This window comes from Monopterus albus, unplaced genomic scaffold, assembly GCF_001952655.1.
Source record: "Monopterus albus unplaced genomic scaffold, M_albus_1.0 scaffold272.1, whole genome shotgun sequence".
Taxonomy (NCBI): Eukaryota; Metazoa; Chordata; class Actinopteri; order Synbranchiformes; family Synbranchidae; genus Monopterus; species Monopterus albus.
The window spans coordinates 93,357-117,187 of NW_018128152.1; the positions used below are offsets into that span (position 1 = coordinate 93,357).

General features: G+C 40.0%; 1 protein-coding gene across 2 annotated transcripts; it reads right to left on the minus strand.

Moving 5' to 3' along the window:
• Positions 1–2,918: 2,918 nt before the first annotated feature.
• map6a (microtubule-associated protein 6a) lies at positions 2,919–23,398 on the minus strand. 2 transcript variants are annotated; one of them, XM_020622087.1, is made up of 5 exons: positions 22,148–23,398; positions 9,632–9,845; positions 8,270–8,484; positions 5,100–5,210; positions 2,919–3,857 (listed from the first exon to the last, which is right to left on the minus strand). In XM_020622087.1, the coding sequence occupies exons 1-5, from the start codon at positions 22,840–22,842 to the stop codon at positions 3,710–3,712; spliced, it is 1,383 nt and encodes a 460-aa protein (XP_020477743.1). In that variant the 5' UTR covers positions 22,843–23,398; the 3' UTR covers positions 2,919–3,709. The 2 variants fall into 2 exon arrangements, with proteins under 2 accessions (XP_020477743.1, XP_020477744.1); XM_020622088.1 differs by lacking the exon at positions 5,100–5,210 and having other exon boundaries at positions 2,921–3,857; positions 22,148–23,395.
• Positions 23,399–23,831: the final 433 nt, after the last annotated feature.

The window sequence follows — 23,831 nt, forward strand, 5'->3', positions numbered from 1 at the left end:
AGATTTTCTCGTCTCTTTTAAAGAGTGTTTTGCAGTGTTTTGTAATTAATCTACTTTGGATAACCTTGGATTATATTTGATTTTTAAAAACAGCAACTTTCAGATTATTGATCATTTGTAACCTACACACACACACACACACACACATTTGTTGTCATTCCACATGGGGATTTTACATTGATGTACATGCATTTCCTGAAGACTAACCATAACCCTGCCTTTGATCTAACCCGTTAGGGTTAGGATTGATGTTAGGGTTACCTAACATCAATCCTAGTCATCACGCAATATTTCAGTGATTAACATGGTGGGAACCGCACCTGAGCCCCAGGAAGAAGACCGAGTCCCCACACTGTAGATGTGTAAACATGTTTTGGTCCCCACAATGTGACTAATACCAGGTGTGTACACACAGAAAGTGTTAAACACCAGGGAGTGGTTCCCAACAACAGTCAGGCTTTGGGGATTAGGGAGGTGCACTGGAGGAGAAATGAGTTTTTCCACCATGTACATGTACAGTATATTCCAGGAAGCAGCAGAGCAACATCCCTCATAATGGCTGTAATAAGATCTGTGCCTCCACAGGCCTCCCTCTTTCCTGCCCTCTTCCTCACATCTGTCTCTGTGTCTCTCTGTTCATCCAGGTCAGGGCAGCTCTGAGACATTCAACATAGTTTATGCTTTGTGTGTGTGTGACATTCTGTGAAAAGGTTTTCACTGACACAGGTCATTACTACTTTATCATCGTGGTGTGTTTTTATTGACCAGTTCAAGACCTTCCTGCACATCCCTGTGCAGTGCATTACTGGACTGTAATCTTCAAATGTGAGCAGTGTAATTGCACTGTCTAGTGATAACTTTATTCACCTGTGTTGTGACATTTGCTTGCTAAGTATTACTTAACTACAAACATGAGGTACTTGTACTTTACTTGAATATTTCCATTTCATGCCACTTCATTATTCTATTCCAGTACAGCTGAGAGAAATATTGTACTTTTTACTGTTGTTACTAGTTTGAAGGTTTGTTATATAAAACATACAATGAAAATATAAGAAACCACTGAACTAATCAACAGTATGCAAGTAGTTAAACTCAGCAGTAAAGCTTTATACAGGTCCTTTCAGTTCCTAATAATATGATAGGAATTTCCTGGATTTAGTGCAGATTGTAGTATACATGTGTTTAGTTAGTCATGTTGGCTTTGTTCAGTGAAACGTCCATGAAAAAAGTCAAAAGTCTTAATGACGGACTATATGACCATGTAGGTCACACTAGATACTAAGAAGTGTAGCAACTGACGACTGTGTCAGTTTTTCTTATAATTAGTGCCAAATTTGTTCTTTCAAGGCAGGACTCTGACTTACAGTGTGGTACACGAACACTTCCTGTTTTCTGTTGTTGAAGATGTACATCTGAAGATTTCTTTGAAGAAGGTTTGGTCTGGTCATCACTGGTTGCATTAATAGTATCAAAGCAAAAGTAACAATGAGAGAGATGAAAGTGAATTTTTGGACCCCCACCCCATTTGTTGCACTGCAGATGTGCTAAACTATAACATTAAAGAAACAATGGTAATCTTTTTCTTGCACAGTCTGAGTTTTGAATTGTTAGTGCTTCATCAAGATGGCTGACTCGCTGATTAAGACTGACAGTGTTGTATCCCCTTCCCACACTGATTGTTAAAAACAGCACTGTCTTGATGCACAAAATTAAAAATGCCATAAATCTCCATCAGCAACAGAAGCTGTGGCAACGCTCCATCTTTAACGCAAGGAGCTCAACAATGCTGTAGGCCACTGCATGTGCATATCGTGGTCATGTGTGCATAATCACCTTTATTTGGCCAACTATGTTACACACCAGGAACTTGTTTTCGGTACAGAACCGAGGCAGCCATCTGCGGCGCCAGCTCACACCGATGGCTCTAACCATCAGGGGCAACTTGGGGGTTGCGTGTCTTGCCCAAGGACACTTCTACACTGCAGGCACCGAGATTCGAACCTCTGACCCTCCAGCAGTAATGAGAGGAGGGCAGCCTAATGAAGGAGTAATATGACACGTGACAAGGACACAGTTTCTCTATACCAAAACCTCAAAGCAGCTTCTTTATCAAGCCCCTCCCCCTACTGTACTGGATCTTAACCTCTCTTTCTCTCACTACATACTGGACTTGAAGCCATGAATGAAATACAGTATTAGCATGTGCCTTAATGAGGCACACAAAAAACGTTGCCAATAATGGCTTCTGAAAAGGCAGCTAGTGCCAATCCATGGCACGTTCCTTTTTGTTGTTGTTTGCACATCTGCCAGGACGTGCAAGGTAACAGGTCTAGTCCTAGTTTGTGTCCAGCAGGGAAACCATGGTTGAACAAGTGGAGTTTTTGACAATTGACAGGCTTTAGTTCCAGACTTGTTCCACTGTCATTTGTTGGGTTAAACTTCATGGAAAGCAAGCCTCAAATCATTCTTTGGTACCAAGCAAAATGTGTTTGAAGTGTGCTGAAAACGGTCACAAATGAAGCTGGCACTAAATATGGGATTAGACTCGTAATCTTGTTTGCTTATTCTCTGATCAGTGAGTTCCTGATTTAATTTTAAATAAATTACATTTTATTAATTATTGCACAATACAACATTCAGACTGCCCCCAGACATGTTGTAAAAGAGTGCTTCATCAATTTTGCATTGCTATAACAACAAAAAGGCCATTTAGTGGGTGCTGCATACCACACCTCCAGCACCAAAATAAACACCAAGTCAACCATCATTACAACAGCTTCCTCCTTCTACAAATCCAAATCTTCAGCTGGACCCATCAGGTCATTTGATCAGCAAGCTACTATTGATCTAGAAACTTCAAATTTGTGAATTTATTTCCAGCTTTGTGTGTAAAATCGGTGGTGTACCCTTTTAAGACATATAAAAATATTCTGAATATTAATCTACATCTGATATGGTTTGTCCACAAAAAGGTTAAATAACTTTGCTCTTAAAATTCCATTTTTACAAGAGGTCTCCTACTTCACTGAAAAGTCCATTCTCAGCATATATGCACACTGAAGGGTTCGAGCTGCCACACTATACTTGTAAGTTGCATACCGGACATCAACTGGCTTCCAAATGATTTGTGAGATTACAAAACCCTGAACGTACATATGTATGTGTGTTAAACTCAGATTTATGGTGAAACAGAAACTTACCAAGTGAAGGAAGACTTCACATCCTCGTTACACATTTAAACTTCATGTGTCACTTTGTATCTAGATTTAGGACTCTTGTGCTTCTACTGTAAGCCACATGCTGAAGTCTACATCACTTCCTATCATACAACAAAGATTAAAATACAGTATGGCAATCTGCAAGTTATGTTCATTTATTAACACTAAAACTGATGTACATTTCAGTTTTTGTAACCGTTGTATAAGCACTTTATGGTGTGGTATTTCTAACAATATTGACATACTCCATTAAAATAAAATGCATGAAACCATAAAATGATGTAGCACCTTTGCAATAATGCCATGGGTCAAACAGTTGGGACCTTTGAGCCAAAAACTCTTTCAAACATGCATGTTTCACATATGTGGGCTTCCTCACGGACAGAGGAATGTTCACCTCCTAATTCAGCTGAAATACTAGATATTTACATTATAGAGCAACAGTCTCCATATAAATGTGAAGCTGCCTTATTCTTTATGGCGCACAACTACTCAGTCTGGTTCACATCTAGAGCAAAGCGTACGACTCCGCTGCTCCTCCGAGGTTCGGGGCTTTCCAGTGGTGGTTGTGGTTCTCCTCCAGCAGCACCCTGGGAATGATGATAACTGGGTCGGAGAACCTCTTCATTAGCATCTCTAGGAGGCAGCAAATGGTTAAGGTTCCAGAGAAGGAGAAGGAGACAGAAAGAGACACATGATGAGGCTTTTGTCACAGATGAACAACACGTTACTGGGCTGAGCTGAGCTGAGCTGATCACCCTGTGAAAGGCTCATTTCAGAGGACAATATCAGGCTTCTGTTTTAGGAATGAAATGTCAATTCCTTTCCTGTTTGCTTGCCACAGATATTAATATGGATAAAAAATACCTCATGCTAATCTTAATGAAATCTAGCAACTAGCAAATTGTGAAAATATAACATGGATGTAAAAACAAAGCTTCTGGTCTGTTTCTAGTGATGGATTGTGCAGCTTAGCATTTTGATCAACAGGGGCCATTGGTTTAAATGTATACTTTGATTTACTGTAATTATTTAATCACAGTGACTTACTACAGGATGTCAGTAGTGTAATGAGGGTCTCGGGATGCTCCATCAAAGAGATGCAGGGCGTTATGTCAAAATCTAGTCTAAATCACATTTGAATGGGAATCAGTTAGCTATGCAAAGAGTGAGTGAAAATCATTAACATGCACTTACAATTTCCTTTGAATGGTCTCATTCCAAAGCAGAGCCACATCCCTCATCCCATTCCTCCTTACCTCAGTTATATGCATGCTAAAACTCAAAAGATATTTTGGATATAGTGCAAAATTTACAGTATGAACACAAGCTCAGACTGCAGGTCCAAGTGAAAACAGTGGCAGCATGCTTTACAAGCAGATTTAGACAGAACCAAAAAAGTATGACATTTTTATCCAGTGACAAGAAGCTGAGATGCAAAGTACTGAAGCTTATTTTAAAAAGCATTACAGGTACGTGTGTGAATGACCTCCACTCTCCTCCTCGGGCGAATTATTGTCATGCAATTTGTTTGAACCATGAAGAGCGTGTGAATTTCATCAGACAAAGGTTTGTGGTGTTAGAGATGACTGGAGTAAACCTGTGGCCTCCTAAAGGTTATCTTAAGGATGTGACAGAAGGCAGTCAGACAGCCCCATTCAGCCCCCTATTCTAGTGTCCATATGGAAGAGAAACACAGAGGGGCTATGACCTGAGGAGCAGACCAGAGAAAATGTGGGGGTTCACGGGAAAAACAAAACTGTGCCACTGTAATAGAAAACAAAAGTAAATCACAACTCCATGAACATGTATGAATGGGAATGAGAGGCAATTGTGGCTCGCAGTTTATTTCTTTTCATTGCTCTTGTGGTTGGTTACCTGGGATTGGGTAGTGCACAGCCCCACAGGTGTTGCTTTAGAGTCTGGACCCAGCCAATATCTCGGATTGGCTGGCAGAGTTGTATGTAGTGGTACTGTTTTAGCACAACCCTTCAAACGAATCAGAATGTCACTCATTAGCACACAATAAAGTGGACATAGCATCATCCAAATGTGACATCTTCAAGTATTCTAACCAGGACACCATACTAAGAAGAATGTGATCTTAGACAATGTAATAAATATGTGACTGTTTTCTGCATTGAGAGCATTATTTAAACATTAATGATAGACCTAAAAAACACATGACATCTTATTCTGGAATAAGTTTTTGGACATCCTTTCACATGCATATTGCTCTATAAGTGTGATGAGTTCTTGGAATATATTGAGACATGAAGCAAAAATAATATATTCTTCAGTTCTCACATTAGGGCAACATGCAGGGCCTGGAGAGGATGTCAGAGCTCATGCCAGAATGCGGTGCAGTCTCGGATAAGCATATAAAGAAGTTGAGAAAGCAATTCTCTTCCATGTGGAGTTATTTCGTAAATGTTCTCCATCTCACAAAGACAAAGACTGGGACAAGAGAAACACTGACAGATACCTGCAACCACTAATCCTCAATCATTCTTCATGAAAAGAAGCAAGAAGACACTGCTTTTTCTGCTTTTTACATTTATTTGTAATGCTTCATTAAATGTGAGCAAGCAGATAGAGACACAAGCACGTCACAGTCAATTTTCTTTTTTATTTTCTTTTGTTTCCTGCAAGACATCACTTCCTTTACCATACTTTCTATCCTTTGCCTAATAATCACAAAGATAGCACCAGCTGTGTGATATGCTAAGCACTGTTTACCCTACTGCCCATAAAAGCCCCCTCTCTTGTGTTATATGACCAAATGTCCCCCAACCAAAGGCTGCAAAATGCTAATGAGCTGGACCCTCAGTCCAGCAAGCTCAGCTTGAAGATACATGGTGATAGTGATGGTCTGAGACACACTCATCTAGTAAGAATGGAGGGAAAGCAAGAGCAGAACTAATGAGAGCAATGACATGTGTGTGGACCCATGAAAAGACTGTAAGTACTCTAATTCCAAAAAGGTGTCTCCACACACACACACACACACACACACACACACACACACACACACATATATATATATATATGCTAAGATTTAAAGAAAGGAGGTGGATGCTTTGGATCAAATAGTGAAACACTCAGCAACATGTAGCATTGCTGTAATATATACATACTGTAAATATAAGCTTTATATACAGTACAAGGAAGGTTGTAATCAGTTTGAACAGAAAACGGTTACAACTTATTCCATGCTCCATTTTGTTCAATAGATCTAACTGAGGATTAAATCAGGAGTTCAAAATGGAGGCATTACAGCGTGTTTTGATACTGGATGCTTTGCTAGATATCCCCTACACACAAACACAGCACCACCATGTTGAACCTACCAGACAAAGTAAAAGTTAATCCAATGTTGAATCACCATTTTAACACAAATTTGACCTCATCAAACCAACATACTCTTCATACTTTGGAGTTTGGGCAAAACTAACAGAGCCACATGGATTCTGAAACACAGAGCAATGAACAGTGGAGTCCAAGTTACACTTACCATCACATCACTGTGACAAACATATGCACTAGAACCAAAAAGTAGGAAACGTGTTCTTCAAAAAGAAAATGAGGTCACAATGCCTTATCCTTGTACTGTAAACGCACTGGAACAAAAGGGAGTGGATCATTCATGACTTTTTTGAATGGTGACTCTGTGCTTCATCTATACAGCTCCATTTTAGAGGTGATGTGAAAGGTTCTATTAAGCTGCAATATGAGCTGTCTGCAATCATCCCATGGCCGTCTAATCACACTAGTTCCGGTCACCCTGGGCAGAGTACATTTTACAGGAGGAGTGTGTTTGAGTGCATGCTATGGCCATCGGCTGCTGTGAAGCTTCATAGAGGGATTGGTCTTTTTAAATTTAAAGACTGTGTTGATACTGAGCAATGGTCACTGAGATCGACAGCTCTGCACGCTGTGTGTTTGATGGACAGGATATAAATGGAGCCAGTCAACACAAAATTTTCCAGCTCCAATGAAGTCAGTCCTCTCTGATTCTGACAAATGTACTATATTTAATGCTATGATGAGTGCAGAACAGGGCTATCTAAATCAGTGGGAAACTCATCTGCTATGCAAATGACAGGGTTTTTTAAAATGCATAATCTGTTTAGTGTGACTCACATAGACTTTTGGAAACAAATCAGGTGTTACAAAATAGTGTCGGGTACAGTAAATTTCACTGTATGAATGGCTTTCACATGAATGAAGGAAGGAAACAAGGTACTTCTCTTAAGATGAGATGAAATAATTTTGTGTAGCCTGCAACAGAGTTCAGTTTGAAATAAGACACTGATTTACAAAATGACATATGTAATTTCCCAACACAGGCTTTGAGCCTTGAGCTCAATGTAAACAAAGAACAGTAACAAACATGACAGAGCAGGTACAAAAGAAGCCAGGGATCAAACACTCGTGACTAACCAAGCCAGATATTTATCAAAGGTTTTCAGATTTGCTGCTAATTTGTCAAGTGCAGAAACCAAAACACCAATCTGATTATCACTATCATAAATCCACAAAACCAAAAGTAAAAACTCAACAAAGCAATCTGCTGATTGGATCACAACCAAACCTTCAGAACTGCTTGTCAGTGGGGCCGTGCAACAAGAGCCATCCATTGGATAGCCAGTCAGCCAGTAGCCATGGCAACCTGGAGATGGAGGCAAGCATAGTGGGGGTGGTGGGTGGCATCAAATGGTAGAGGAGGAGGATGCTCCCACCCACTCATTGCTATAGCGGTCTAATATAACATGAGGCAGGAGGAGCAATGTCATGTCATGCCTAAACCCCAAGATCTTAATTTAGTATTACTGTACAAATGTAGCCAAGAGGTAGTGAAGGAGGACAAAGAAGAATGAGTGCACACTAAGACACTGAGCAAAGAAAAGAAGAAGAAAGAGACCGGAAGAATAAGCAGAAAGGAAAGAAAACAAAGATGACAACCTTAATTTATTTTGCAGCCTCTGTGTCTGATTTCCCCACCCCCAAAAGAAATAAAAAGAGAAGTAATGCTAAATGATTTTTACTCTTTTGCCTCAGCCAGTTTGTTGTTCATCTCTTTACTTTTCTCCTTGTCCCCCACCATCAGTCGGTTCTCAGGCTGGTTCTCCGAGGTCGCCTTCCTGGAGCCCCTCAGTGCAGCACTCTGCTTATCTTTGGCTTTCTTCATGGGCTTGGCTTGGCCTGCCGCTGTGGCTCCAGGCTTTTTGCGTTTAGAGCGAGGGACACTATACCTGTCCACCTATGGATGTTAGATAGTGGAAGTGAGATTGCTGGGAGGGCAAGTTCTAAATCAGTGCTGTGTGATTTTACAACATTACATTACAGAGCAGATGGCATGCTTTTCTGTGTTTTCTGACATATCAATGTTACAATGATGAATTGTCATCTTAAATGCAACTGAAAGCTCAAAAAACAAGGTGTACGTATGTTGTTGTACTTCTATGTAGAAGTAACTTGGTTTAAACAAGTCTCACAATCTCTTGCTGGCAAGACTTTTTTCCAACTATGTAAAGTCTTATACAACAGTTCACAGATTTTCCTGAATGGTCATAATCTCTTGGCTGTGTGCATTCATGCGAGCTTGCCTGACATCCACCGGGGCCATTTTAAAAGCTGTTATTGTCAGTGGGGGAAGATGCAGCGATCACCGGGTTGGATTTACCAACATCATCAGTGTCCACTACTCAGTGGGATGTAACAGTAAGTTTAAAAAAACTACACTTTGCAGGTTCATATATTGTTTCTGTAGAGAATTGTTGTAAGGCTGTTGAAGTTACTGTCTGCATTATGCCAGTTAAAATATGGGGTTTCTCAATCAGCCGCTTTGTTTAGAATGTTACAGATCTCTTTTCATTGATTCATATACTGTTGTTTACCTATCTATGCAGGAGAAATTCAGATCAATTACTCCTGTGTACTTTCATATTTTGGCTCAAACACGTCAGGTAAGATTTGAGGTATTGACATTGTCAGTGATTTTTGTTCCCCTGTCGAGATGTGTTTCCTCCGTTCAAAACTCAGATTCATGTAGTGCCCCCTCAGTGGTTGTGGTCAGGATAATGTTAGGATTCATGTTAAGGAAAACACATCTCGATAGGGAAATAGTTTTCTACATAACACTGGCAACAGGTGTTGTGCACGTTCATGAACTATCCTCTCGTTTGTAGGAAGAGGCTCTCAGGTTCTATTGTTCTGAAATAATTACAGACTATTTGGAGTTATGATGGGTGCAAAACTAATCTAGAGGTACCCAAGATTAAACATGAAATGGCTGGGAATAAGCAAAATGCCATGGACTCTTTACTGTAAAGACTTTAGCTCCCCCTCTTTCTCCTTTAAAAATCTATTTTAACCCATACGACAAAGTCAGAGGGATGCATTCTCACCTGTTTGCTGGGGTCTATGTAAGGTTCACTGTATAAACTGCGTATCCTCCTCCTCTCTAGGGCCTTGTTGTCAGCAGGCTGCAGTGGGGCTTGACCCTTGAAGGTGGCGTTGTAGCTGGTCTCTAGGCTGGTCTTCTCATCCGGTGGCAGGTACTGGGACTTGGCCCGGATCATCTTTGCCGGTCTCACATCTCTGTAAGCCTGAAATTCCGTTCTGTGTAGAAAGAAATGAGTCAGCTATGATAATAAAATGTACCATGCTGCACAGCTTTAACATTAGCAGTGACTGGCATTCAAGAGTCATGACAGTGAGGGTCTCTGTAAATGCCTGTGTTAACAGAAAATGTGTAGGCCCCCTAACTAGGAAATATTGATCTTAAAAGGTCTACATTTAGAGAAATAGTTTGACATTTTGAGAAATGTGCTTACTGCTTTCAGTCACTGCGATCGACTGGCGGCCTGTCCAGGGTGTACCCTGCCTTCACCTGATTGCTACTTGTTTTATTCATATCTTCTATATTTTACAAAAATATTTAATCCTTTGTTGGAAAACTTTCCTCATTTCAAACAAATGGACAGAACATTCAGAGGCTAGAGTGCATAACACTCTAAACTCTTCTTAAAAGGCTTTGTTCAAAGTGACAGGAGTGCCATCTCACTGCCCAACAACAGACTCCAAGATTTTCAGAAGAAAAGTGAAAAAGGACTTTTCTAATTTGTTCTCTTACATTTTTGATACCACAATCCCTCAAATATTACCAACAAGTGATTGAGCAGCTCTGGAGTAGGTAAAGCTCTGGCACAGGTTGGATTTAGAACAGAGTAAGAAGAGTTTAGCCCTATAGAGCCATTCGTATCATATTTGATACGCAAGTTTCTGAGCAGATAGAAATCGCCAAAAATGCCCCATGTATCAAATGTGATACCAAACCAAATAAAAATATTCTAAATAATATGGCACATTTATTCCTATATGCCTGGACGGTCTGTCTATGCATAAATGGCAAATAAAAATCTTGAATCTTGAATTTTCTTTTGGATTTTGTTAAAAGGTTTAATAAACATCTCATGTCCAAAAAATTGGACTGTTCTGGCTAGTTTTTGATGTGTTGGGCTTTACAGGGTTAGAGTTTGGCCTGGGGATAGGCTGGGCTTTCATAATAAAAGCCCCAAAAGATAAGAGCTTACAGCAGACGTCATGATTGTACGCTTTTGTCACAAACATTCATTACTATTGGGGGGTAAAGAGGGTAAAATATGTCTTTGCTTTAAATGTTTCTGTTTGTAGAGTTGGGTGCTCTTTATAAGAAGGTTATCTCATAATACTTTAGAAAACAAATGTAGTATAGGACACTCCAATATGTTTTACGCAGCCATTTTGGGAAGTTTTCTCTTCAAAATGAGATTTTACACTGAGAGCTTACATTTTACTTGTCAAAGGAAAAAAGAGAAGGATAAAAGAGAAACAAAATGATGAATAATATGTAAGGAGGAAGCTTGTATTCTACCTAGCTGCCTATACCCAAATTGTACATGTATCTGTATTTTTACAGACACAATCAAAGCAGATTCATTTGCTGTTGTCAGAGGGCAGTGTTCAGAAAATGAAAACACTGGAAAATAACAACAATGCTCTTCTGGCTGAACTGAAGAAGAAAAATTTATAAATTTGTCAAATTTATAAAAATATTAAAACTATTACTAATTGAAAAAGAAGACACAGCTCTCTGGTGTAGGCCAGTCAAGGAGCACTTAACAATCATCCCCTGTGGCTCCTTTGTCGTCACACAACTCTTTAACCTCCAACAAATCACAGTTCAGTGTCACACATATGTAGGCATATGTATGGCAGTCTCACACTCAGTTTTACCCTCACTCGTGAACAAGGCCCTGAGATACTTAAACTCCTTCACTTGGTGCAGCAACTCACTCTCAACCCAGAGAGAAAAGTCCACAGTTTTCTGGCAGAGCAAGTACAAGTAAAGCACAACAACAGTGCAGTGCTAAGTGTCGAGAGAGGAGCAGAAGGCCAGTTCGCAGTACTAGAGACTCATTAGCACACTTTGTAAGGCCAAGGCATATGGAAAGGCATTAAATCAATAAATGCAGCTATGGAAAACATCCTGAGACCATGCAATCCAATTTAAGGTAATGTATGTGGCCGGGACAGGCGCAATGATTTTATCTTCTAATGTATTACATTAAGGCAGGGGTATGAGACTCTATCTGAATTGTCTGACTTTCCATTACAGTGTGACATCTGGGCTCTGACCTCAAGAGTCCTTGTGGAGGGTTTTCATGGGAGAGCCTACTGAACTGAAACAAAAACCAACAATACACTGTGTGTGGTGAATAAGACAGCCCTGGGTTACCAGGATTTATGATAGACCTTTTTCAAAGCAAACTTTGCAGCTTGTCGAAGCAAGACAAGCAGAGGTGTAACTGACAACATTTAAAACAACAGCATTCTATTTAAGCATTATATTTAAATATTCCAACAAGCCAAAAGAAAACTTGCATGTACAGTACAATACCAGGACTATGCAAGTTTCCTTTTGGCTCGTTGGAACAGTTGATACACTGCAACTGAGCCATTTGTAAACAAAACTGATTTCACCTACAATGGCAAAAATGTCTGCCACAAAAAAGATCTATTTTCATATTTTTTTCAATTGTTTATAATTTTGTGGTTGGTGTCCTATATACTTTGAACAAGACTGAATATTGCTGTGTTTTAGGCAAAGTTTTGTTTCAACACCAAATGAAACTGACGTGTGAGAGGTTTGGAGTTTTTTGGAGGGAAAGCTTTTAAATTCCTCAAGTGAAATGCGGTGTCAGTACTGAAATGCAGGTGTCATATTGGCATCTGATTCATTAGCGGTTAAGCAGCTCTGTGAAGGTGCAATATTGCTTGCTAGTTAAATGCTAACTTGAGCATGCTAACATGCTCATAAAGACAAAGTGAATACTGCATGTTGATGCTAGTTAAATGCTAACTTGAGCATGCTAACATGCTCATAAAGACAAAGTGAATACTGCATGTTGATGCTAAGCTTATATAATGTTTACCATTTCACAATCTTCATGTGTTAGCAAGCTAATGTTTGTTAATTAGTACTAGCCACAAACTGCAATTGAGGTTAATGGCAATGTCACTGCTTATGGAAAAAAACAAAAAACAAATAACAAACAACAAATAAAATTGTAAAGTTATTACAATTCACTGACAGACAAAAATTATATTATGTTGTTAGCATGAATAAAATGATAAATCTTACAACAAAATATATCACCTAACTCATGTGAAACTATGTCAACAGAACATCAATAAAGTACAAGTGACATTTTACACATTAATCAGCAAATTTTCAATTAAAATGCTTAACTTTTGCCATTTCACATTCTGTATAATGAATTCATAAATTTAAATGTATATTAGCTGTCAGCTGCTCACATTTAAGCTGTTCACGTATTAAACAAAACACAGTGAGAAAAGCAAAGTATTTATGATACAAAGGCCGGTGACAGTGACATGGCTGCTGAATAGAAACACCCAGAGGTACAGAGGAGCACTGAGTATCACACAGAGAAGGGTTATGCAACAGGACTGAAGTCCATTTTCAATGTTAAACTGGGCCAAGGAACCACAATGCAAAGACAGGTTATACAACTGTGTCCAAGGCCAAGACTATAAAGCGCTCATCTGACACCACAGGGTGTGTGTATGTGTGAGAACAACAGAGAAAGAGACTTATTGTGAATGCAGAAAGAGTTCAGCGAACACCAGGCTGTATTAGTTGCCATTCATGAACATATGACTGTGTAACAATAATGCCCGTGTCTCTGAGGTCAGTCTGTACTTGGTACTTGTATAAAAATTACTGTTTTTGATTCGGTGGCTGTCATGTCACACAAGTGTATGTGCTGCTTCTAGCTATTGTACATATAGTATCTCATGAGCATGGAAGCATAAAGGTCTGAACTTCACAATACTATTCCTCTCAGCTCTGCAAATCACATCTCAGTGCTGAGTATCCAGGGTAGTTCATGTTAGATGTAGGCATTTTACAAAGCAACAGAATACACTAGCAGGCACTATGGCACTGCATTTGACTGCAGTAGCAACTGTGTGTGTGTATTGTTAAATTTGTCACATAAGGTGCTATATCCAGAACTGGTTAGAAAAACTACATACTTAAAACCACCTTGCACAACTGTTCTCCAGTGTTTTGGCTATCATGGTTTCATTATACAACATACAGTATACAGTATGTATATATATATATATATAGTACAGTCATGTGACTTAGATCAGCCCAGCAACAAAAATGATCTTTTTAAACTGTTTTTACAAAAAACAGTATTTGCTCCTAGTCAATACAGAAGCTTACAACAGAAAATAAATGCTCATCAATTTAAAACAGAATATTATAATCAAGTTTTCAAAACATTCTTTAGCAAATTCAACCCTGCACCTATCAATTGGTAAAAAAGGTGAGTCTGTTTTTCAATACAAAGCAGCAAATTCTAATATTTCAGCCTTATTTTGTAATCCCATTTTACAAAAACAGTGCACTTTTCTCTTTCTTTATTTTTATGGATAACTCCAAATAATGTCAACAATATATAACCAGATTATACTGGGAACAACTTCAGACACCATCCTGATGAATCAAGGTAGCTGAAAAAGTTAGTTGAATAAAAGATGGTGTAATGGAGAAGACATGGCTTCATTTTGATTAACTGAAGTATTTAACCACAGAGGCACAGTGAGAATCTTAACTGCTAAAATGCAGGAGTTGCCAAAAAATGGTAGATCAAATGTGTAGATCAAAAGTCAGGATGATGTCTTACTGATGTTTTCTTGTCTAAACAACACCTCAAAGGGCAAATAAATTCCACAGATGAACACATACTGTAGGACAAAGATTAGCAGCAAATCTTCATTTATGAGAAGCTGGCACTAGAGCAGAATTGACATTTTTCTTGAAAAAGTGCCCAAATAATAAATTGTTTATCAAACTAATTTCCTGTTAATCAACTAATCTTTTAGCTAGCAAATTTAAGTGTAGCACATCTGAGACCAGGATTTAGGGATTTATACCTGTTATTTAAATATTGTACAGTTTTGAAAAGTGCTGTTTTATGCTTCAGTAAGTTGTTTGAGGCATCAGATAGCATCCACCGCAACGCGCCACCACTAAGTTCATGTATCTTTAACTAACAACAAACAGAGAAACAAATGCTACATGAGAATTTTATGGTTCACAGAACAATTAATCATTTAGTTTTGTGAAAGTTTAAAAATAAAATCACCAGCTTCCCCCCCACCCCAAGTCTTCTTTTACTATTACTATTGTTCAGCTCTGACTCACTGTGGCCTGGACAATGCTATCAGCTGCCTACTACTACTGGTGGAGAGGATGTGCAGAGAAAGGCCTTGTCACTACAACCAAACACTGGTACTGACAGGGGGTGGAACAAGGCCAGGGCACAGCACTGCTGAGCTTTGTGCACCCCTGCTCTGACATGGCACAACCGGGACCACTCACCCAGGGGAGAGTCATGAGAGTAAAGAAGAAAAACAAATTTCTGCATCATCATGGGAGAAATTAGTGTTGAGCTGTACAAGCTGCCTGGATTCACAATTGCAGTTAATAAAACAATAGTTATATTATTGACAGGCCACAGAAAACCACCCAGGAGTAGATTAAAAGGTCATATAAAATTTATATCAAACTGTATTTTAAAATTCCAAATGTGAATCAAGCCTTTTATTGTAATCAGATGCTGCTATGAGCTAATACCACATAACAACAGAACATACACAACATCATAAAATATGAAGCAGCAAGTCTTGTATTCAACTGCAGCTGTGCTGAGCATTTTTCTAATTTCCTAGCATAAATGATGATAATATTAGTAAGAAAAATAATTGCAACTCTTAATATTTTTACACACTTTTGCTGTTGTATGTGACTCCGTGTTGGAGTGCAAACCATCTAAGTAGTACAAACACTTCTGACAAATTTCTGTGCAGTTAGCACAGACAGTGACCACAGTGATTCTGGCTCTAATCATACACCAGTGCTGGCCTGCGATAAAGGGCTGGCCAGCTTCCCTCAGAGTATCCCAGGGACTCAATCTGGCCACGCACAGTGTGGTAGCTTCACTTCCTAACAGTGGAGCATCTGGTCAATACTCTCTCCTGCCTCTGGGATCACTGGGCCTCAGCTCTGTCTCACAGCTTCTCTGCTGCTACTCGGAAAGTGGCTCGATGGGATCTGTGCATTGTAGTGTTGCTGGGGGTTCTCTCTGGGTCACGTAGGATGGATCCCATGCAAATATGACAAACATTCCTATACTGACTGTTACTGTCAGTAACTGCGCCTTTTTTGCAATGGTAATAATAATAATAATAATAATAAACTTTATTTATATAGCGCCCTACAACTTGAGAGCCCAGAGTGCTGCACAGTAAAACAAACATTGCCAAATAAAACCATACTAAAAAATATTAGACCATACCGAAGCAGTAAAAAACATAAACAGAGTAAAAACACAGGTATACAAAACAAAAACAAATTAAGCAATGAAAGAGGTGAAAACGCCCTAAACATCAAAAGCTGTTTTTAGGGACGACTTGAAAACTGCTAGCTCAGTCTTAGACCGTACCTCTAAGGCAGGGGTGTCAAACACATTTTAGTTCAGGGGCCGCATACAGCCTAATTTGATGTCAAGTGGGCCGTACCATTAAAATCATAGCATAGCTCATCATCGTAGCTATAAATAACAATAAATTCATGTTTTCCCCTTTGTTTTAGAGGAAAGAAGTACTGTACAATCACATTATGCAACATTATGCATATACAACGAGAAAAGTAATAGGGCCAGAATCGAGCCTTGAGGAACACCTGAGGAGAGGGGGGATATGTTAGAAGAGCAGTCATCAATGATGACAGAGAAGGATCTGCCATTCAAAAATGAGCCAAACCAGTGTAAGACTGTGCCTCTCAGCCCAAAGATGTGTTCAAGTTTCAAGAGTAAAATTGCATGATCAACTGTATCAAAAGCAGCTGATAAATTCAAGACAACTAAAACAATGGAACGTTTAGCATCAAGGGACATCCACCTTGTGTGAGACATGTCGCTGCAATCGGTCGAGCGATACTGAAAACCTCACATAAATGTGTTTGAGTTTCAAGAGTAAAATCACATGATCAACTGTATCAAAAGCAGTTGATAAATACAAGAAAACTAAAACAATGGAACATTTAGCATCAAGGGCCGTGGCGATATCACTATGAATCTTAAGTAATGCTGACTCTGTACTATGGCGGGGTTTAAAGCCAAAATGAAACTTGTCAGCAAAATTGAGATGATCTAAGTGAGACTGCAGCTGAATAAGAACGCTTTTTTCCAAAACCTTGGACATAAAAGGGAGAAGCGAAATTGGGCGAAAATTCGATAATGAGGAAGGGTCAAGGTTAGGTTTTTTGAGGAGCGGTCTAACTACTGCATGTTTAAGAGCAGTTGGGACCACGCCCGATCCCAGGCTGAGATTAATAAAAGTGGCCAGGGAAGGTCCAAGGGTGTCAGTGACCTCCTTAATAAACCTGGCTGGAAGCAAGTCAAGGGGAAAAGAGACAGGATTTAAATGTAATATATATTCTTTCAATTGAGACAGAGAGATCGGGGTGAAGGAGTCTAAAGTATGTAAAACATGAGCTACAGGTGGTCTATAAGGTGAGGGCTTTGGAGTATTCTGCCTAAGAGCCTTGACCTTCTCACTGAAGTATCCCAGAAATTGGTTACAAGGCAAAACAGATCCCTCAGTAGGCATCATACCAACTGGATTAATAACCGAGTTTATCGTTTTAAAAAGGACTCTAGGGTTATGGCTGTTATCTGCAATAATATTAGCTAAGTATAGAGTTTTAGCCTTTTTTACAGCCTCCTGATAGGCGAGGAGGCTGCCTCTAAGAATCTCTAGAGAGACGTGCAAGCCGTCTTTTTTCCATTTTCGCTCAGCCTTTCTGCAGCTCCTCCTTAGGGCCTGGGTGGTGTTGTTTAGCCAAGGAGCAAGAGTCTTGCCAGTCCTTCTCGTCCTACAAGGCGCAACAGAGTCCATAATCCAGGCGCAAGTCTAATCCACGGGTAGACCGGAGGACTCTGCTCCTCTGAGGCGTACAGCATCTTACATAATCCATTCATATCTAATAGCAGATCTAGAATCAAAATCAGCTTTATTGACCAGGTGTGCTGGACACACAAGGAATTTGACTCTGGAGAGATTTCCTTGGGAATTAACTGTAACCAGATATGATCAAATCTAATTAGATATATTACATAAAATGGCAGAGCTCTGAACTGATGTAACAACTGAATACTGGCTGAGATTTTAGGATTTTATTTTGGCAAAAACATGGAAACACTGCAAAACTAAACCACACTGGTTCTAATTATCAGGTAGCAGAGAAATCAAAACTGTTTTTGAGAAACTGGGTTATCGAGGGACCTCTGAGCTACCAACCCAACAGTTCTTCCTTCTGATTTGTCCCATCATTTGTCTTAAAAAATGGAACATGATCAGTGTTTCTACAGTAAAAAAGAATTTTTGCAGGTTCCTTAAGATGATCAGTTTTAAATCCACCAGAATCCAGTGGCCTCTTTCCAGCACACGTCTGCTACTGCCACATAAAAGACAAACTCATTTTGAGTTTACTGAGTGTCCTTGTCTAAAAGATGGAGGACTTTATCTGCCCAGGTGAGGAAACATGAAAGAAGAAAATCAAATGAGAAGCATTGCCGTGAAAATGCTGAGCTATGATGTGTGACACAAATTGAAATTAAAAATTCATGCCTCCTTAGTCTCTCTCTCCCCCTCTGAACTCAGTGAACCCACACTACCTACCTTATTGTTAGCAATGCAATTCATATCTCACTCTCATTAATGTGCTTGATAATTCTTTATGCACTGTGCTCTTTAAAGGTCTTTTTTCAGGGGTTACACATAGCCCAATGCAACAAGTAATGCTGACAAGATGAACAATGGCTTTTACAGCAGTGCTGCTAGTGAAAGCAAAACACTAACAAAGACTCCAGCAGCTATTGTCTGAAACTCATGACTTATTCTCATGCAGAAAAGGGCATTTTAAACATAATGCAGTGAGTTGGCGGTGTGATGAAGGCTGAATGAGGCTTGTCTCTTGGAGGCTGGTTGTAGAAAATGTGGCACAAATTCAGACGAGGGAAGCAAAAATGAACAGTGGTTGGTATAGCTTTAACATTTCCTATGTACAGTGCAGAACACGAGCCTTTGTGCTCACTAAGCTGGATAAATAAAAGTTTATAAGAATGGCAAATGTCCCCATCAGAGAACAGACAGAGTAGAGGGGACCCAGGCTTGAGGTTTGGTGCAAACAGGGGTAGTGATAGAGCCTTATGCTGGTTTAGGGTTTTCTTGCCCCTTGCATGGGGATATGTACATACACATTGAAAGCTGATGTACCAGAGTCCAAATTCCTCATGTGTCCGACACACCTGACCAATAAAGCAGATTCTGATTCTGAGATTCTGGCTGCACTGACACCAAACTTCCTAATGAACGCTGCTTCCTGCTGCAGAGTCTATACTATAGAGAATGTGAAGGTATGTCATGGCGTGTTTAATGTTGGGACGAGGGAGTTACGTGCAATATTTCCCTGCATACATTCTTGTTCTATTTGGCTACAACCTTGCTTAAATCATTTAGATCTCACTTTACAGACTGTGGTAATTCAAGATGGATAACCTTAGTTAATTGTAGCTAACTTGTAGCAGACCTATAGATCCTGTCTAGGACAGCAACAGGCTGGAAAATGACTCTGCACCCTGATAACAACTCCACTTGGCTCTCAGTTTAGGATTTAACACTGGCCAGCCACTGCTGGCAGATTAACACAGATACTGCAGATTGAATCAATTTCTGTCATGTTTGTGCTCAAAATGAACACTAAAGTGGACGTTTGGAGGAGGTTGAAACATCCACCACTGTATGTAGCTATATGAGATAGTATTTATTTATTATTTTTAAAATTAACTTATAAATGCACTGTATGTAGTGTATATACATATCTATGATTTATGATATAATAAGTGTGATTTTCTAAAATGGCGCATTTACCCAGTTCAACACAGCGTGATGATAACTTAGACACATTAGAGAAATGGCAAAGTTTGCAGCTGTAGCCCAACAGATACAGGATTTTCGAGGCTGATACCAATGTCAGTATTTGAATTTCTCTTCATTTATATAAACTCATAAAACCATAGTAAAAAACATTGATAAGAATATTTGTCTTTAAAGCTTTGTGACCAAGATACATTGAGCTAAATGCTAACATTAGTATGCTAACAATGACAATGCTAACATTCTGATGTGTGGCAGGTATAATTTTGCCTTGTTCAACAACTTAGTTTAGCATGTTGGTGTACTGATTACCACTAAACTCAAAGGCTGTAGGTTTAGCAAAGACAATTTAGGGGATCACCACAGTCCTTATGACTCATCTGGAGCATGTTCCCCTCTGTTGACTGTCAGGTGAGCTTATAATGAAAGTGAGCATTACCAAGGTTAGAGTATATGCATGTGTGCACCAATTTTCAAGACAATGCATCCAATATTTGTCAAGTTATTTTACAAAAAAAAAGATAAGTGTTGACCTCATGATGGCACTGGAGGACACATAGGCCATAACCAAAGCCATGGTGATTTAGTCTTACAGAACACAAGAGGTGTTGCAGTAAGTAATGTTCATCATTATTAATAATTCACATGCATTCTTTATTAATTCATGCTCTTGATTTAATAATGTGTCTGCATGAATTACTAATTTGTGCTTCTGGTTTAATATCATGTTCTGTAGTTTGGCTCCTCCCATCTTGTAGAGGGCAGAAAATGCCACAGTGCACTAAGTCAGCTGCAAGTATGAAGAATAAGACATAGAAGGCCAGAAACTTAAAGCTAGGTTTTTATAAACTGGTTGACATCTTCATCGTTTTTATGGCCAAACAGTCTGTTATGCTGTAAAATATCAATAAGATAAATAGGCTATTATTAACATTGGGATACAAATTGCCCAGTGCAAACTGAAGGATCAGCCTTGTTATTTTTTTTTAACCCCAGTGATGGTAATAATGCAGAATTATTCAACAATGTAAATAAGACAAACTACACATGTATGTTAAAGTGTGTGTGCTACATGTTCACATTATCTGTAGTACTGTATTAATTCATAGCTGACATGCTTTGGGTCTCTGTTGGCAGAGGAAGCCAGATGCTGGACAGTGTCACAGTGCAGTTCTTACATGTGGTGTGAAGGAAAGGGCTCTGGGCTACACCCTGGGGATTGCTCAGCACAGCTGCACCACCACAAGGCACCAAACATCCACAGTACTCACTCACTGAGAGGGGCCAGGCATCCTGTTTCAACCCAAACCTGCTTCTGTGACAACACTTAACCAAGATATAACAATCTACATCCTTTAACATGAACATGAAGTCAAATTAAGTGTTTACAAATTCAATATTTAATATACAGTAAATGCTGAGACACAACTTTTTAAGGTAAGACAAACAAAAAATACCCCCGTTGCCCATGATGGCGGCGCATATGCACGCAGCGCCCCGGGGCCCTTGGCTCCAAACATAATTTCGTTGTACATGTTACAATGACAATAAATAAAGCTTCTTCTAAATAGTGAAGGCTTTTAAAAACACAAATTAGAGTAAAGAACAAGAATCAGAACAAAAAATAAAACAAAAATGAAGGCTCAAATGATATATTTCATTATTTAACACAACCACCAGTCTTCATCAGAACATAACATAAGCTTTTACAACAATGCACAAAGTATGTGTACAGTGAGTGTGAGGTTTCCAGCTGTCCCGGTGATCCTGGGGACATCCCATAATAGGACAGACTTAAACATCAACAGCATGTGAGAAAACTCCACCTTGACCTTTTCCTTTGTGTACAAAATAAAAGTTGATTACTGTGTAATGTTTTCACAAAGCTGCTTGTTTTAAGAAAATGAGCCTCTAGTTACCTTGTGAAACAACTACTTCCCCTAAAAATAAAGTGATAAATTGCTATCCTGGTTCACGTCTCACTAACAAAGCTTCCAAGTCTTCATGGCCCCCCATGATCAGATGGTTTTTTCCCAGGCAAGCCCCCCATTGATTAAAGGCTTGTCCAAGACCCCTGGTAAATATGGGCCTGTACAAAATCATTCTGGTGTGTCATATAAAGTGACAGTGACAGCTCTGGGTTCAAAAGTAATTTTCAAACAGTCTCTAAACGGTTTTACCTGACAACAGATTGTCTTACCATTTAAAGTGTCCAAAACCTGGAGTATACCCTTTCTACTAATCAGGTGAATTGAATCTAGGCGTTACTTGTACCACAGTGTATGACCCCTTCGTGGACGACCAGCTGGTTACTCATCATACCGGTGACAGGCAGTGTAACTCACTTGTATGAGCTTCCGGCTGTAATCTCCTCTCTGATCTGCCTGTTTACAGCATCTGCCGCCGCTCTCCCTCGGCCCTCTCCTTCCACCTTCAGGACAACTTTCTTCGGCCCCTCCTGTCTACCGGACCGCTTTTTCCTCTCTTGGCCATGGAGGAGGTCTTTCTCCTGCACCTTGTCAGCAATAGCGCTCTTCTCCACGCCGCTGTCCGCATCTGTCAGCGTCACGTGCCTGGACCTGTCGTCGCCGACTGAGGTGGTTTGAGGCGGTTTAGGTATCCAGGGATGATCGTACCTTTTGGGGATGGGCCAGGCCTTGAAGTCCTTCTGGTACTGGGTCTTGCTGTTGAACGGTGTTTCCGGTTCGTGGTACTCATTCTTAGGTTTACAACTCGGTTCGGGTCGCACTTTCCAGTGCTTAAAGTCTTCGCGCATCACCGAGCTGGATACACGCTCCTCAGACACGCACCGTCGCGGCGCGCGTGGCGCGGTCGTGATGCGGGTTTCTGCGCGAGAAGGCTGCGTTTCTATGGCGACCCGGGCCTGGGGAGGGTGGAGCGGCGGCTGCAGCTGGATGTGCTGCATCTCAGAGACGTCCGTGTACTTAGTGAAAACCAAAGGCACCGCAATGTCAGCCTTGTCCAGCTGGTTCCAGAAGCGGGCCATGCAGCACGCCCTGCTGATACACGGCCACGCCATGGTGAGGTTCGGAGAGTCCCACTACGACACAGTATCCGAAAAGAAAGACCAATATTTCACTACGGTGTCCTGATGAGAGAGAAACAAGATGTCCGTGTGTCAGGATGCACGGATGACTTCAATGCTGTTGACCTTAGATTGGATTGTTAAGTAAATCCATTGTGCTTCTAAAATATACTGCTAGAGATTTTCACGACTTTATTGAAAACGAACCGCACTGACATTTGCTCTACTTCCCTGTGTCCGCTCTGTCTCGTCCGTCTTGCTACCTCACTCTACGGGAGGGCACTGCAAGGAAACACGGCCCCGCCCTCCTGCTCAGCATCCCGGAGACAAAACTGGAGCTGAGCTGAGGAGGAAGTCCGTCAAGTTGGAGAGAAAAGAAACGGGCTTCCGGCTTCATCTGGAAGCCAGAATCTGTAGCTAATAGAGTTCTTTACGAAATAAAGCCACACACAAGCAAACATAACAAGTAGGACGGGATGTTTCCCGTAGGTTGGTAAATGACGTCGCACAGCATATCTGTAGCATTAATACTGAAGTGGAATATTTCCTTTATAAGGCACAAACACACACACAACACTTGGATATTAGTTAACACTGAATGAAAAAAATGAGAAAATTAATGGTCTAGAAGAAACATTCTTATCTGTATCCTAAACGTAGTAATAGTATTAAATCCATTCCTGGGTTTATAAGGAAGTAGCTAAAAGTAGCCTGAGTTTTTTTGTTTTGTTTTGTTTACATGTTGTAAAATTGGCTCTGTGACAAAGGCAATCCATTATTGGAAGACTTTGCCAGCAAATAGAATACATGAATAATGCCAGTCATTACACACCCTGAGGGCCTGTTTCACACTGGGCTGCAGTTTCTAAGACACCTGAAAGACAAGCATATTATCTAAAGCAGTTTCTATAATGAAGCCTGGCAGCTCGTTTTTAGAATTAATAACAATTCTAAGCATGTGTCTCCTCTCTCCTGTAGTGTGT

Excerpts from the sequence above, each read along its gene's own strand:
- map6a (XM_020622087.1), bottom strand. The coding sequence starts at position 22,842 with ATGGCGTGGCCGTGTATCAGCAGGGCGTGCTGCATGGCCCGCTTCTGG. Across the intron at positions 8,485-9,631 it reads ACATAGACCCCAGCAAACAG|GTGGACAGGTATAGTGTCCC; the intron begins GTGAGAATGCAT and ends TAACATCCATAG. Across the intron at positions 3,858-5,099 it reads TGTGCACTACCCAATCCCAG|AGATGCTAATGAAGAGGTTC; the intron begins GTAACCAACCAC and ends GCTGCCTCCTAG.